Source organism: Brachyhypopomus gauderio, chromosome 6, assembly GCF_052324685.1.
Source record: "Brachyhypopomus gauderio isolate BG-103 chromosome 6, BGAUD_0.2, whole genome shotgun sequence".
Lineage (NCBI taxonomy): Eukaryota > Metazoa > Chordata > Actinopteri > Gymnotiformes > Hypopomidae > Brachyhypopomus > Brachyhypopomus gauderio.
Genome location: NC_135216.1, coordinates 1,132,995 through 1,150,322, shown reverse-complemented (window position 1 = coordinate 1,150,322; position 17,328 = coordinate 1,132,995). Strand labels below are relative to the sequence as shown.

Genomic DNA, 17,328 nt, shown 5'->3' with positions numbered 1-17,328 from the left:
ATGTCAAAAACATTTTGACTGTCGTATGTCAAACAATCTGGCTGTCATGTCAATCGACAGTTCAGAAATAGTTTCTGCTACTACTACTGATGTGATTTAAAAAAACAAGCAAAATGTTTGCTTGGTTTATCTTAGGGACATGGAATTCAGTTCATATTATGAACTAAAGAGAGACTGAAAGCTTTTGCATGTGTTGTAATAAACTGAACTGCCTTTTTTGCTATTACTGATTGTATTACAAGATACACTTTAAGAACTACTCCTATGGTTTTCATTCGACCACAACAAAACTGGTCTTCCAATAATCTTCAGAGTCTGAAACTAAATAATTATAATAATTAAGTTCACTTGTTGAATTATGGGTCTGTCCCAAAACCTAGTGAGATGTCTAAGTTGGTATTGTTTACATACACATCTGTTTAAGTACGCAGCTTTCAAAAAAATGTGTTTGACACTTGTTGGCCATCAGAAGGCATTAGTGCATTAGTGTTTACAGTGTAGAGACAAATAAGTGTTAAATGACCTGAACAGGGGTGGGTTTCCCGAAACGTTCGTAGCACTAAGTACTTCGTAACCTCGTATGAAACGTATGAGGTTAAGAAGTACTTAGTGCTAAGAACATTTCGGGAATCTCACCCCAGGTTTGTAAATCTGATTTATATAATCATGTCATGGTCTGGTGGTAGGGAACTGGTCTTGTGACCGGAGGGTCATGGGTTCGATTCCCAGGCCTGAGGCAATGACTGAGGTGCCCTTGAGCAAGGCACCTAACCCCAACTGCTCCCTGAGTGCTGGGCTGGGGCTGCCCACCGCTCCGGGCACGTGTGCACCACAGCCCCCATAGTAATCACTGGTGTGTGTGTCAGTGGGGAACCGTCAGGGCCCTCTACGCCCTCTCAGAGGGCCTAAAAATATTCTTAAAACATAAATATATATAATACAATTTATCCAATTTTATTTTATCTACTTACAGTTTGACAATCGACATCCAAACAATTACAAAAATATAAGCAAATAAATTATTCAACCGTTTATTCAATCTGTGTTTGAAGGTGAGGGGTTAAGGTAAGTGAAAGCCTGTGAGCCCGTGTCTCCCCCTATCAGGACTGTGATGCCCGCTGTTCGTTTACAGAGGGCCTGGCAGTTATAATTCAGCGCAATACCAGTTTCAAATGACAGTAAAATTGACCAATCATATCTTCCCTCTTAGTGGGCGGGCTTAACTGTATGATAATTTCCGCCCGCTGTGGCGACGCTAGCTGTCGTTAGCGTACCACCACTAGCTAGTTTCGATTCATTTCTTTGATGCCCTCGTGCGTGTTGTTTACATATTCCGCTCCCGAGGAACATGGAGCTGTGGACCTTATTTTGTTGGAACCTTATTTTGCTTAAGAAGTTATCTAGTACAGATAATTGTAACGCAGCACGCGCTGTGGAGTGAGGAGGCAGACACAAACGCTGAGGAGAGCAGAGCGAGATTTAATAAAGGGAATACCAAAATCTGGGTCGAATAAGAAGGCGGAGGTCAGATCAGTGAGGGAGTCCGAACATGAAACACTGAGCGACATGACTGAATACTGAATACACGGTTCGCTACTGGTGTGTGTGTTCTAACTGCACAGATGGGTAAAAAGTGGAGGAAAAATTTTGATTGCGGTAAAAAATCATAATTGACAAATATGGCACATTTGCATTTGTCAAAAACTGTACAGCTTTACAGGTTTTATGATTTGTTTAACAAAAGTTTCAAACATCAACGAAGAAAGTGCCTGACAAATTCATACCTAAATCCATACAAATACAGAGACGTTAACAACATACATGTGTGACACAATAAGCTAACAAAGAAAAAGAACAGATGAAATGAGAAACACGCAAACACTGACAAACATACACACACACAGACACAGGTGAGTGAGTCAGGGGTGGACCGTGACAGCTTTCAATTCATGACAAAGGTAGAAATGTCAATATGTGCAAAATAGGTAGGTATAGTCTTTCAAGCCTTCCTCAAATTCCAGTACAGATTACTTTTACCAATTTTGACCAGTGTTATCCAAATATATCAGAAAAAAAGAAATATTCATAATGATACAATATGTCTGGGAATTAGACTATGCTACCATCATATGTTAATAAAATCAAATAATTGATCTTGCATGCTTGAACAGCAATCAATTGGCATGAAGCTTTACAAACTTCTCCAGTTTTGGAAAACCACCTTGAGGTCTTTATTATGAAGTCCTTGAGTAGTTATTGTGAAATGTGACAGGGCCATTCAGTTGGGGTCTTGCGAGTAGCCTGTGAAATGTAGTGCAGTGCGTTCCTGTTAACGGGGTAACATATGAACATTTAGGACAAACAGGTTGATGTTTGTATTTTCTTGTGAATGCATCAGTGTTGTGCAGTGTTATAGGCCTCAGTCTCATGTGAAACGTGAACAGTGAACTCGTTTCAATATCAGCTCAACTGCTGAAGTGCAAACGTCTTTACAGTCGTGTTTGGACCCTTTATTGCCTCTTGCAGATATATTTTATGCTTTGTTTTCATTGAGGGAATTCGTTTGTCCTAAATAGAAATAAGCCATCTAAAACCATGTAATGTGTTCACTGTCAGTGTTCTAGCCTTGCCTTTATGTTCACAGTGGTGAAATATTTCCTCTGATAAATGTATTAATGGGTATTGTTGAGCGGTAAGTCCAGAGCTTTCATCTCCAAACCACTTTGGGCCTGTCTTCTCACAAATACTAGTGCATTTCAGACCTCTGTCAAATCTGTTATTATCTATCTGTCTTCTTTGTTTCTTTTCATTTTTCTTACTTTTGCAAGATGGGTTAGGGTTAGGGACTCCCCTGTCTTTTTCATTTTTCATCCCTCTATATCACAAATAATAATATAAACCAGAAGGAAATCATTGTCTTAAAACAGTTAATTTCCAAATTAATCATAGGTTTTATCCTATTAATTTATCTTTCTTTTCTGATCCAATGCTATTGAATTCTCCTTATCTGTTATGGGCCAATTTATTTTCTAAACCTTTGCCCCTCCTGTCATCTTTTTTCAGATGAAATTGATATGCTTGAGCGTCTCTGGCTGTCTGGGATCTGCCATAATGATAAAATTGAGGTAATGAGCTCCAAGCTGGACATAGACAACATGGCAGGAGTGTTCTATATGCTTCTGGTGGCCATGGGCCTGAGCCTTCTGGTCTTCGCCTGGGAGCACCTGGTTTACTGGAAGCTCCGTCACTGTTTGGGTCATTCAAAAGGACTGGATTTCCTGTTGGCCTTCAGTCGGGTTTGTATCTTCCCTTAATTAATAAAAGGTTTTATCCTTTATATAAGGTTTTATCCTTTATATGAAAAAAAGGTTTTTATTTTTATATAATTACACACAGCATATAATGAATTCTATGTGCATTTCTTCTGTGAGGAGTACAAATCTACCTAAAAAAAATTTTTAATTTTGGATATTTTTGTGTAACATATAAGGCATTAAAGTAAGCTCAAGATCTCAAATTTAGAATTAAATTGTCTACATAAAGGTTACCTGAGCCTGCAGTACATGGTGTCTTGCAGAATCAAAGTACTGAATGTATTTGCATTGTATTGTATTATATATTTTTTTGCTAATATTTCAAGTATATTGTTTTATTTAAGTATTTCCTGTCTATGCATTAGTAGGACTGGTAGAGCTCCTGCTTCAGTTATTTTTTATATTTTATAGGGCATGTATAGCTGCTGCAGTTTTGAAGACGAAACAGCTTCTGGAGGTCCTCAAAGCACTCTTCCACAATACCATCATGTCTCCTCTATACCCCCTCCTCCAACACCTCATGTGGTAACCACTGCTGTAGCCAACCCTTCTATCACTATGGCACAACAACAGCAACAGCAGAAACACCACCAGCAACAACTACAACAACAACCTGTGTTCAACGCTCTTCTTCCTGGGTCTCTACCAACAGCTGGGCTTTCAGGCATGGCGCTTGGCCCTTCAAACAGCCCAATTCTTGGAGCACCCATGCCATGCTCTACATTTTTACCTCGTCATGATCGACGATTGGCTGTGGTGGATCGTTGGACACGTCCAAAAACTGGGTCTGAAAAAGTGAGTGGTGTCAGCAGCGGCATCACAGATGTCACACAGTACCCACAGGCTATGCCTCCTCACTGGGCATCATTGGGAGCAGGCGAGGGAGGTCTGGATGAATATAAGAGATACTATGGCCCAATTGATCCAGAAGGCCTAGGGGTCTCTGCAGACCCACAAACTGTAGGTTCCCAAACTCCAAAAGCCACACATCGAACAAAATCCTCTGGAAACCCGAGGGTACCACCAAAAAGTCACCCTTCTGGCCTCTTACCCATAAACCCAGCTTTGCCTCATCCTTCTCCACCACAGCAGTCACTCTGGAGAAGAAGCAGTCTCTCAAAGAGGAAGAGCTCAGGGGGGCCACTTTATGAAAATATCCTTCCATTGGGGCGGAGAGGTGGGGGCAGGTATGGAGGGAGGGATGGGGGAGGCAGAAGAGGCCATCATCCTCCTCCTCCATTGCCTCTTCCTATACCTGTTCCCTTCTCCCCCACTCAAACTCCTCCTTCACCCTCACCTTCTGTGCACTTCACATCCAGCTCCTCTAGTACCTCCAGCTCCTCTTCCACTTCCTCTTCTTTATCGGTGTCACGAAGCAATTCCCCTTCTTACTCGTCCACCTCTTACTCATCATCACAGAGTTTCAAATACAGGTCAGGTACAAGAGACATGTATGAGGAGTTTGACACAGACGAGCTCACAGAGGAGTCTAGCCTTCTCTTAGGTAGAAGAAAAAGTCGTTCACGCATGTCGTCTCGGTCCCTGCCTTGCAGCCCTCCACCTCCACCTGTACCACCTCGCAAACCTCGCCCACAGAAGGTACAGATGAGAGACAGAGCTGGCAGTCAGCTGGCACAACTTCAGGAGTGGTGGGCATCATGGGGTGAAAAAGAGAGAGTTAAAAGGGCAGGAAGTGGCAGAGGCAAGGGTAAGGAGGAGAAGTGGCATCACAAAGAGAGAGAAAGGGAGAGGAAGAGGAGAAAAAAGGGCCGAAAGAAAAAGAAGAGGGAGGAACGTGAGCGGGAGAGAGAGCGTAAGAGGCGTAAAGTGAAAAAGAAGAAAAAAAAAGATGAGAGATCCAGACGAAGGGAGGGGGATAAGCAGCCTGGACAGGGTGATGGTGATACAGAGAGGAAGGAAGGATTTGAAAAAGGGATTGAGCAAGATTTCACCCCCTATCCTGCACTGAGGTGTAGCTCTTTCCGGAAGAAAAGCGAAAGCTCCAACCGGAGTTTTGAGTGGGACATATCAACAGAGGGAGGAAGAAGGGAGAGAGATGATCAAGTGGGTGATGACGTTGAAGGAGGTAGAGGTCCTCAATCCCATCACCATTCCAGGCCAAGATCTAGCAGTAAGCGTTGTCCTACATCAAGTAAACACTCAACATCTGTTAAATTTTGGGGTAGTGAAAACCCTAATACTGAGTCTCCATCATCATTTCTACCCCTGCTTCCTCCTAACTATAAGAGAAGGCAGTCTTTTGGGTCTGAGAGAGAGGAACGTGGAAAAGGAGGTGAGAATCAACCCCTTTTAGGAAAGAATGGAAAAGGTAAGTCCCGCTCAAGGGAAGGCTTGTCATTCCATGAATGGGATTCAGAGGAGGAAGAATCAGAAGAGACAAGGGACAGAACTGTGGAGCGAGGAAGAAAAAGAGAGATCAGAGGGATGGAATCAGAGTCTGAAAGAGAGAGAGACAAAACTGTCGAGATTTACACAGATGATGATGGTTCGTCAGGAGAATTTGGTAAGTTTGAGAGATATTGGGAGGGACATGAAGGAAGGGCCATAGGAGGCATTGGGGGAGGGGGCTGGTTTTTTGGCACCTATCCTGCTAGGGAGAGAGGGGGCAGTGTAAACAGTAGAGATGACTTCTTTTTGGGATTGGGAGGTGGAGAATGTAGTTGGGGTTTTGGAGGGGGATCAGGATGGGGCTCTGGAGGTTTGGGATCAAATCAATGTCCACCACCACCTTTAACTCCTCCACCTCCACGAAGATACTGGTCAGTTGATAAATTACCTGTAAAGACTGAAAAGAAGTCCAAAAGCAGATCCCACGACAAGAATCGAGGACATACTGCCTGCTCCTGCCAGTCACCCCACCACTCTAAGTGGAGCCGGGTGACATCTCGAAGTCAAGAGGAGCTAATGCCTCACTGCCAAAGTTTTAGCAGCACCACCAGGGTCAAACAGCAATCCTCCAAGCTGGACCGGGCTCAAAGTCAAATGAAATCTGGAAGTCAGTCCAGCCTCAGTGTTCAGAGATCACAACGTTCCGAAAGGTCCAGAGAGCCAGCATCACCTCCTCAGACTCTGTCATCATCTCTGCCACCCCCTATAGTTCCAGCTCTCCCTGCACCTCCAACATCCACTCATCCAATTCATGTTCCTCCACCTACGTCCTCTTCCTCTGTATCATCTCCATCAGCAATTTCTTCAACACCTGGTGCACCCCAGCCCTCCTCCATGTCTTCTTCCAGTGCCAAGCTCCAGTACCAGAGACTGCGTTCAGTGCCCCAGCCTCAAAGGTATCAATCCCCACATCTTCCCCTCAAAACCAAGAGTTTGTGCTCACGTCGAGGTTCTGCCCACTTCTCCAGTGTGGAGAGTGAGGTCTGAGGCAATTCACAGAAGAAGAGACTTCAGTAAACAGTTTGGGGACAGTTCAGTTGCTTGCTCTAAAGCGTAATTCATAATGGCTCAAAACAGTGGGCAGGGGCCTCTTCATTTCTTGCACAAAGCTCTGCTGTGCTTCTTACAGAAAGTTGGATTGGGCTGTTGCACACATTATGGCTTTGCTTTTTTACTGCATAAGAATGGTTCGGTCTTGCTAACAACCCTTATTTTTGTTAGATGGGAAATGCGAAAATGCAACTGGATTTTCTTCTCTCAGTTCTCTGGGTCAGGGGTCAAATATTATGGATACATTTGGATGGTGTGTATTTGAGTGTTGTGATGTTCATGGACTTGTCATGAGCCATAGCAGAAGTGGCAGAAACCATTTTACCAACCCTGTCCATCCTTTTTCCTCCAGCTGTTTGAGCTTGGAATTCAGACATAAACATTGTGTGTATTTGTATCTGAAGGGATATGTTCACTAAGAAAAGTAGCAGTTTACTTTTTGTCCCCCTAAGAACATATCTCCCCTACCTCTAAAGACTCACATCTAGCATTATGTATGTGTATGTCAGCGTGTTTGTATTCTTAACAACAGGGTAAGTCAACCATGACTGATCTAATATTGGCTCACTGAAGCTGAGTGCCAAACTTAAATGGAGCTTTCACACACTTAAATCAGATTTAAATCTCATTTTCCTCCCTTGAGCAATACATAATTATCTACAATGACATATTCTATACACATGTTTTATAGTCACAAATTTATATATAATAATACAGAGGCAGCAAAAATTGCAATGACATGCAGGTTTCCAGAGAGACAGAGAGCACATTTTCATACCCAGGTCCTTCATCAGCTGTGCAAGTCAAGTACTTCTTTCACTTTGCTTGCTGATGAAGGACATCCGTCCTCTTTTTCTGGAAACTTTGTATATTACACTACAATTTTTACTACATTTACATCCTTACCCACAGGGCACTGCAGTTCCTCTCCGTAATTTTCTTCATAATCTGATTCAAGGGTGTTGAGTCATTAAGAACAGAAGCACTGTGCTATATAACATGGGGGCACATTAAATGTTTCAACTACCTAAATAGTAAGTGGCAGCCCTTCACATCTGAATGTACATGTTGCCATTATAACACAGTGTGCTGCAACCATGAAGACACTTCATAAGATCGTAGCTTTTGGGGGGATTGTCTTCAAGTCTATATCAAGTTTTGGATGTCTAAAAATTGCTTAAATAGCAAAGATCACAGAGCTAGCCATATTGCAGCGCTGTACCCTCAATCAGATGTCAATGTTAGATTTAATGTATGTATTAAAACTTGCATATATTCAGAGAGCGATAAGCAGGAGAGCACTGTTTACAGTTAAGCACTGTGTTTTTACACCTTTTTTTACTAACTGCTCTGCTCTGTTACTTTACTAGTTGGTGTAATATCTGTACTTGTGTAGTTTGCACAGGTCGCAGCAAAAGTGAACACTAATCAAATAAACTCATTAGATAGGACGGTAAAATGATTATGTTAAGGGAAGATCCAGCAAATGCTTTTTGGTCCTTTATAGAAAGACTATGACTGATGATCAGATCTGATGATCAGGAAGATCTTTTCAATGATTTGCTTATACCATTAGTGCTAGCATTTGAAGTGATTGATGACTGATTGTGAACAATGCTAAGGGCACCCGCATGTTGGCACCAGGCCTGAGTCAAATATGTATTTTAAGAGTTAATTATTATTAATTTAATTATTTTTATTTAGTTTGATCACTTCTTTAGATTTTTCTTTTTCTTTCTGATATAACTTTTATTTAAAATAGTTTTTTTTTCAACACCTCCCCTAAAAAAAAAAAGACTCCTGGCATATTTGACCCAGTTCTAAGCACAGACCAACAGGCTGATTCTGTTTGTGTGCTTGTGACTGCACCTGAGCCATATTAAGCTTACCTGCTGTGCTGAGCTTTTTAAAAATAGTACTAATTAATTGGAGTATATATTGTTGTCAATGGTCTGAACAATAATGTCAAGATACTGTGCACTAACACTAATGACTGTGATGTACAAAATAAAGGGCACTTAATTTTATTTTCCATCCTTAAGAAGCTAAAATGACAAATTGCTTCACTGTCACAGATGTTGTACACTCAAGGAGGCATTGTTTATCTTGACATTACAATTTAGCATTTGGCAGCTTATATATGCATCCTTTTATTCTGGTTTTTATTGTTGTGCAATACTTGTCTGGATTACTTTATATATGGATGTACCTCATATATGTGTTTGTGAAGTTTAGATAGCAATAGAGAAATAGCTGTTCAGCAAGCCAACCTAGCTGAAGACAAAAGTAATGTTTTCATTTCTATTACCAGATCTAATAATTAAGATGTGCTACATATAATACCTGCAAGTAATGATTTTAAATTCTCATTTGTCCATTTTGCATTCTTATCAGTTCGGCAAAGACTTTAGCCATTTAGCTATTATAAGATTTTTGGGAAGATGCTTTATTTATTTTACAAGTATGTGAAAAACTAAAGATGGGCATATTATCATCTAGCTAACCCCACCACCAATCCATATTTAAATGGCCACTCTTTCTATATCTGTCTCTTTGTGTTGATAGTGTCTACTTTTTTACTATGTGGTGAATAAGTCTGTTATCTAAATAGCAGCATATTTATAAATATATTTCAGATTTTATATATATATATATATATATATATATATATATATATATATATATATATATATATATGTTTACCTACTACATTTATTCTATATTAATTGGTCTTTTTGTCTCTTTGTCTGTCCTCACTTGTCTCACACCCACTGATATCAGAGACCAGTGTTCTACTGTGTTAATTAGTCACATGGCCGGCCATCGACCACTATGAGTTCAAGTCACTGTTGCTGTGACTGGTGTGTGTGTGTGTGTGTGTGTGTGTGTGTGTGTGTGTGTGTGTGTGTGTGTCCAAAAGACCGCGTCACTGTAGTAAGAGTTTGGGCCATGGTGGTGGTATTTTTTTGGAAGTTATTAAAAATTCAGTGGAAATGGACTTCTCCATGAGTGTCCAGTGTGAGCCACGTTTGTGTGTTCAGCAGAGTACTGCCCTCTGTTGGACAGAATACTGCCCACTGTTGGACAGAATACTGCCCACTGTTGGACAGAATACTGCCCACTGTTGGACAAAATACTGCCCTCTGGTGGACAGAATACTGCCCACTGTTGGACAGAATACTGCCCTCTGTTGGACAGAATACTGCCCTCTGTTGCCGAGCCACAAGCTTCACATTATGCAGAATGTCGCACATGGATGTGGCTTTGAAAGTCATATTTGTTTGTGTGTGTGTGTGTGTGTGTGTGTGTGTGTGTGTGTAGGTGTGTGCTCTGTCTGTGCCAAGCTACAATGCATTTTACTGAAAACACCCACACACTCACACACACACACACACACACACACACATGCACATACACCAATGCACACATGCACATCCGTGCATACACACACACACATACATGCGCACACCATGCTGCTCTGTATACTCTATGGTGATGTAGTGGAGCAGAGCCAGTTGTGTTATATGCCACTCTGTGCCAGGACGGCAGGGCCACCGTGCCACTGTGATGGGCCCCTGTGGCGTACTCTGCTCTACAGGGAGCTACACGGGGGGCCATGCGCATGGCCACTCCATCATGAGAGCATATACTGCACTGCAAGCAGAACAGAATAAAAGACTTTTAATATGACAACTGGCTGCTGTTTTTTTTCTGCTTCTTTGGTTATATGTTTTTATGTTTGATGATGAGGGAGAGAAATATTTTACATGAACACCCAGCAGGTTTTATAATATTTTATACCTCAGTGGTTAATTTGAGATCATAACTAAACCGTTATGTACACTATATTGCCAAAAATATTTGCACAGCCATACAAATGATCAGAATCACGTGATCCAATCACTTCCATGGCCACAGGTGTATAAAATTACGCACCTAGGCATGCAGTCTGTTTTTACAAACACTTGTGAAAAAATGGGTCACTCTCAGGAGCTCAGTGAACTGTGATAGGATGCCACCTGTGCAACAAATCCAGTTGTGAAATGTTTTCGCTCCTAAATATTCCACAGAGAACTGTCAGCTGTATTATAAGAAAATAGAAGTGTTTGGGAACGACAGCAACTAGCCACGAAGTGGTAGTCAGCGGGGTCAGCGGATGCTAATGAGGATGCCAACATTCTGCAGAGTCAATCCAAACTTCAGACATCCAAACTTAAGATTAGCTCAAGAACAGTGCGCAGAGAGCTTTATGGAATGGGTTTCTATGGTTGAGTAGCTGCAACCAAGCCATACATCACCAAGTGCAATGCAAAGCATCAGATGCAGTGGTGTAAAGCATGCCGCCACTGGAATCTAAGAAGATTCACTTGCACAGAGTCTTGACCTAAACCTGATGGATCATAGAGACCTCATGTTTGTGCAGTTTTAACTGCATTTAGTCAGGATTCCCAACAGTAGTATAACAAAACATAACATACTTGCGTCAAACCATATCCATATCTGATCAACCATGATTGGTTAAATTGTAAAAACATTTTACTAACAATAAAAACATTTAAATAATGTTGATATTTGACATTTCTGTTCACTTCCTTCAAATTCCATCCCATTCGGGACACAGTAAAAACCCATACCAGCTATTACTACCATTACGGGGGCAGGAAAATTGGACATCATGCAAAACAGAATCACAAAAGAAGCCTTTTCACTTTGAAGGTGGAGGTTTTTTTTTTATAGAAAGCTAGAAGTATATAAGATAATAGACCTACTCTGGCTTCACTTTGAACCAAAACGTAATCTGTAAATACACAGTCATTGTCCTTTTTCAAATTCATCATATACAAATTATGTAAGATGTCCCTTTAAACAATGTTTTTTCAAAAGTTAGGTTTGGGAGGATCACCTTTATGAAAAGGAAGAGACATACATGGGCATATACTTGTAGCTCTTTTAAACATGGGTAACTGATTAATTATGAGTTATGAAATGGGGCACAATCCCAATTGCTCAGGAAAATATGGTCAGTTACACTGTCTATTGGAACTTACTTATTGAATATTCATCACCTCTGTTGCAAAAAGGTTTTTTTCTTAAGAGAAGGGGGGGGGGGGGGGGGGGGGGTAGTGATGAAATCACAGGATTTCCCCAGGTCCAGATAATGACAAGTTGACTAGGCAGAAAGAGTAACATATGTTTCTCTGACAAAGAAAATCCCCTACTCCTAAATTAGCCTAATTAAGTATTAGTTTGGTTCCTTATCATTCTAAACCAGGGGTGTCAAACTCATTTTCACCACAGGCCACATCACCATAATAATTGCTGGCCACAGAGGAATGTAACTTCTCATTAATGTTAAATAACTGAATGTATTACTTGTACAAGTTACAAATATTGTTGCTCTATTATTATAACAGAAATAATTTTTTTATTTGTTAGGTTATGAAACCCACATTACTCCATCAATCAAAGATGAAACTATCCAAGTTAGTTATCCATACGATAGGGATATAGTGAGATATCGCCTACAGAAAGTCTATACGGTGGGGATACTGCGATATCGCCCACACGGGATAGGACTTAGCCTAGCGCCCGTTAGTCTGGCCAGAGATCCAGCTGGGCAGAAGCGCACTGATTAGACGTAATACAGTGTTGGCTAGCTCTGGAGCGGCAGAGATATCCGATAGGGGCGGGAGGAACTGTTGCTAAGTTTTTTTGAGGACCTTTATTGACGTGTTTAATTGATTTGGGATCTTTACATGTGGGTTTTTGGGCCCGATTATTATTATCTTATTTACTTTACTTTTTTATTATATTGTTTACTTTACTTTTTTACATTTTTTGTTATTTTAATATTTTATCTTTAATTTCGTTAACATTTTCTTTTTGTCTCATCTCCTTTTTATGTCTCTTTTATTTATACTGTAAAGCACTTTGAGTTGCATGTATGTATGAAAGTGTGACGTTCGGGCTGTCACGAAGGATGAGACACGGAATCCTCTGGACTGACGTCACTTCGTTTATTGACATAGATTGCGCAATGGCGCACGAGCAACAAACACGTCTTACACACACACACAAACGTGTAAACTTAGACAACGACGAGCACAGGACACTGCGCGAGCGCACATTAAATAGACAAACCACATTAGCCCCATGTGATCACGAGACGATTCACAGGTGAGACTTATTAATCACACGACATAACCCCAACCACGAATATCCACTGACGCAGACAAAGCACGTGGACAACGTTGACACACGCCCAAAAGGGAGGGGCCGGGGTCCTCAACGTGACAGAAAGGTGCTATACAAATAAAGATTATTATTATTATTATAAGTGAATAAAGAAAAATTACATCAAAGATATCACATTTACTTTGTTCAAAACCTGAAATATCAAATAACTAAAAATAGCAATTGTGCTTCAAAAACGCCCCCTCTGAAAAAGACTTTGAAACGCAAATTATTTCTTCAGCCACAACAAAGCTAGCTTTTATTGCCGCATTGTTTGTGGTTGAGACCGTTTGCCTTTTAATTCTTTGTTTTCAAGTTTTTCTTGATGCCTAATTTTGGCATACTTAGCTTCATGTTTGGTCTCAAAATGCCAAGTTTGAGTTGGTTGTACTATTTGACAACTGCCACCGCTTCATAACAAAAGACATACCGGTTTTTCTCCTTGAAGCACAAATGTATTCACTTTTCCATCTTTCTTGAAACACTCTTCCATCAATATTTCTCTTTCTGCTCATTATTATCATTATTATAAATTACTCTTAGCCTATTGGGAAAATTGCATCGATGTGGAAACACTGTCTAGATGCCGTCACTTTGCGGGTAACATAATTGTGGGACACATTTGGCCCGCAGGCCTTGAGTATGACATCCCTGTCATAAACAATGAGCCATCCTTGATTTATACTTTTAGACGATGAATGACACACGTGAATCTGAGGTAGCACACAAGAATACATGGATATGCCTACATCCACGCATTTGGATATATACAGTCCCTGACATAAGTTCTGTCGCTTATCCATGTTGTGGAAACAAAAGCTTATAACCTGACTAAATTCATTGATTGGTTTTAGAAATGACTCATATGAAAGCTGAAACCCTCCCAAATGAGATTTAATTTACGAAAATAAATGAGCTTTACTGCAAAAATATTTATCATTTAATGAACACAGAAAGGTCAGATGTTGGCAAGACAAAGGTTTTGTCGCCCACAGAAAGTAAGGTGAAAATCAAACAAATAATTCACTTTATATACAAATATATGCTTCATAACACTGGTGAATGACGTTGTGGTGCTATTGGAGCCATATTTAGTATTTTGTGTGACTTCCACAAAGTTGAAGGACTGCATCCATGCGGTTCGACAATGATTCATACAATTTATTGTACGAAGTCATCAGGAATAGCAAAGAATGCAGTCTTACATGCCTCCCAGAGATTTGAAGAGATTATACTGGCCTCGCCGAACGTAGCTTCCAGCTATCCAGTTAGCTAAACACCCTTATTCAATGATCCTCGGAACCACGACATAGTGTTGAAAATCCTTTATCGAATGAAAGGTGTAAAACTACAATCACAAGCAAAACAAATATGTCACATAAACATAAGGTTTAAATCATACATCAACAATCAATAAAATACTAACACTCACAGGGAATGCCTGATGAACAAGCAGTAAGAGCGGAATGCATCGGCTGTACATGCTCCTCTTCTCTGCTATAAGATGGGAGACACTTCCTGGACCCGTATGTAAGGGTAGCTAAACTGCCAGCAGATTTACTGGACTGGCCAGAACACTCCCCGCCTGGTATCTGTAAGATACCACGACTAACTATACTGGGGAGAATAGGAGGACCAGATCAGAGATGGGCCTGTAGAAAATCTTTACTGCGCCTTGCTGCACAACCTTTATCTCTGCTTTCCTTATAAGTCCATCTTTACTAGGCACACCCTTCACCACAACACCCATAGGCCACTCGTTTCTTCTCACTTGTTTCCCTTTAAGGAGGACCACGTCGCCATCCTTTATGTCCTTTCTTTCCTGTTGCCATTTCTGTCGAAATTGCAAGGTGACGAGATACTCTTTACGCCACCTACCCCAGAATTCTTCGGCCAGAAGCTGAACACGCTTCCACTGATGCTTCAGCACTTCCCCTTGACCTAGATCACCGTGCTGGGGAGGAGGCAGGCAGGCCTTTTGTGTCAGCAGCATGGAAGGTGTGAGGATGTAAGGATGCTCCGGGTCGGATGATACGGGCACTAGAGGCCGCGCGTTGATAATGGCAGTGACTTCTGCCAGAAGTGTGGTTAGGACTTTGTGAGTGAGTCGAACTCGAGCAACCCGCATCAACATGGAATCTAATATGCGCCGGACCACTCCTATCATCCTTTCCCACACTCCACCCATATGAGATGAATGAGGTGGGTTGAAGAGCCACGTGCAATTCTGATCCTGCAAATATACGTCTATCCTTTCTTTCTCTGGTGTGTTTATTCCCAATTCTCTGCAAGCACCGATGAAGTTGCTACCACTATCTGAACGCAGTTGCTTTGCTGGACCACGTAGTGCGAAAAAATGCCTTAATGCGTTTATAAAACTTGAAGAGCTCATCTCTTCGACCACCTCTATGTGAACTGCCCTAGTACATAGGCAGGTAAACAATACTTCCCACCTCTTGGCATTCGCTTGGCCTCCTCTGGTGCGCCTTGCAGACACTTCCCATGGGCCGAACAAGTCCATGCTCACATAGGAGAATGGGGGCTCGGCTTGAAGCCGATCTCTTGGAAGGTCACACATTTTCTGTTCCTGCACTCTACCTCTGAGTCTCTTGCAGGTGACACAACCACTGAGTACTTTACCTATACATCGCTTTGCTCCAATCAGCCACAGTCCGCTTGCTCTGACAGCGCCTTCAGTAAAATGCCTTCCTTGGTGATGGATTTTTATGTGGTGGTGTCTTACGAGAAGGGTTGCGACACAGTGGCTGCCAGGAATGATAACAGGATTAGTTTCTTTCAGGTCAAGGCCGGAGTGTTTAATGCGTCCGCCGATCCGGAGCAGATCCTTACTGTCAAGGATAGGGTTCATCTTTATGAGTGGGCTTTGTGGAGAAAGATCGCGCTTCTCCTTGATGCGCTTGATTTCCTCTGAATACGCTTCGCGTTGTACACTCCTGATGATGAGGTCCTCGGCCCCTTTCAGCGCATCTGATGAAAGGCTTCTCTTGCAGATATGCCAACCAGAACAACCTACTTCATCACTTGGGTTGGCAAAACAATGTACAATGTGGCGGAGACGTGCTATGGCTCTGACCAGTGATTTCCATTCCGAGAATCGTCCCCATCGTGTCGAGCTCAAATAGCTCTCGGAAATATGAGTGGACAGGGGTTTCACCTCAGGACGTACCTCGACATCGGTCTCTGGATCAACGAGCTTGAACCTGAACGGTCGTTCTGGTGGCTGCTGCGATGGGTCGTGGAGGAAAGAAGGTACTTTAATCCATGTGGTGTTACTGAGACTGGAAGCAGAGACTGAGCGTGAACCATGATCGGCAGGGTTTTGGTTTGTTGACACGTAATGCCACTGCTCAGGATCAGACGACTGCCTAATGCGCTGCACTCTGTTATTCACATAGACATAGAAACGTTGTGACTGGTTATGGATATAACCCAGGTTACTGCATCGAGTTTTATGTCTATCTCCTCTTTTATTACGTCTGCAATTTCAACAGCCATCACTGCTGCGCACAACTCCAGCCTGGGAACGGTGAGTTCAGGTTGAGGAGCGAGTCTAGCTTTACCAAGCACAAACCCAACTTCTGATTCCCCACTGTTGATAACCTTGAGATATGCGACAGCGGCAATAGCCTTAACTGAGGCATCAGAGAACACACATAGTTCTCTGTATTGAGCTCTGTCATGGGGGTTGGTGGAATATGTGCGGGATACCTGGATATCTCTGAGGTGCTGTAATGAATTTTGCCACTCTATCCATTTTGCCCTCATGTGTTCAGGTAAGACCGAATCCCAGTCATTGATCTGCACGGAGAGCTCTCTCAGCAAGAGTCGGCCCTGAATGGTCACTGGGGATAGGATGCCCAGTGGGTCAAAGATGCTGTTGACTACCGACAGCACCCCTCTGCGTGTGTACGGTTTTTCATTTTCAGGCACATGAAATGTGAGGAGGTCTGACATGATACTCCACCTTATTCCAAGGCTTCGTTGGACTGGTAGCTCGTCCACGAGCAGGTTGAGATTTTGAAGATCTTTCGCCCTGTCCTCTGTTGGGAGTGCGTCCAGCACCTCCACCTTGTTGGAAGCCACTTTGTGGAGTGAGGTTTGAGGCTGCTAACATCTCCTGAGTTCTCCTTAGGAGATCAACAGCTTCCTCCACAGTAGGAACAGACTTCAATACATCGTCCATATAGAACTCTCTTTCCACCAGGCGACGTACATCTGCCCCATATTCCTTTTCTGATTGTTGAGCAGCTCGCCTCAGTCCGAAAATTGCTACAGCAGGCGATGGGCTGTTTCCGAACAC

The 17,328-nt window shown here is 42.1% G+C and overlaps 1 protein-coding gene across 3 annotated transcripts in view; it reads left to right on the top strand.

The window, feature by feature from the left end:
- Nucleotides 1-10,444, top strand: part of grin2da (glutamate receptor, ionotropic, N-methyl D-aspartate 2D, a) — a 97,622-nt gene extending 87,178 nt beyond the window's left edge. For 2 of the 3 annotated variants that reach the window (XM_077008027.1, XM_077008026.1), the window contains exons 13-14: nt 3,064-3,296; nt 3,726-10,444. In XM_077008027.1, coding sequence (XP_076864142.1) covers nt 3,064-3,296; nt 3,726-6,710 — 3,218 coding nt within the window. In that variant the 3' untranslated portion in view covers nt 6,711-10,444. The remainder of the gene's footprint in view (nt 1-3,063; nt 3,297-3,725) is intronic. The other variant, XM_077008028.1, reaches the window with a different exon arrangement.
- Nucleotides 10,445-17,328: the final 6,884 nt, after the last annotated feature.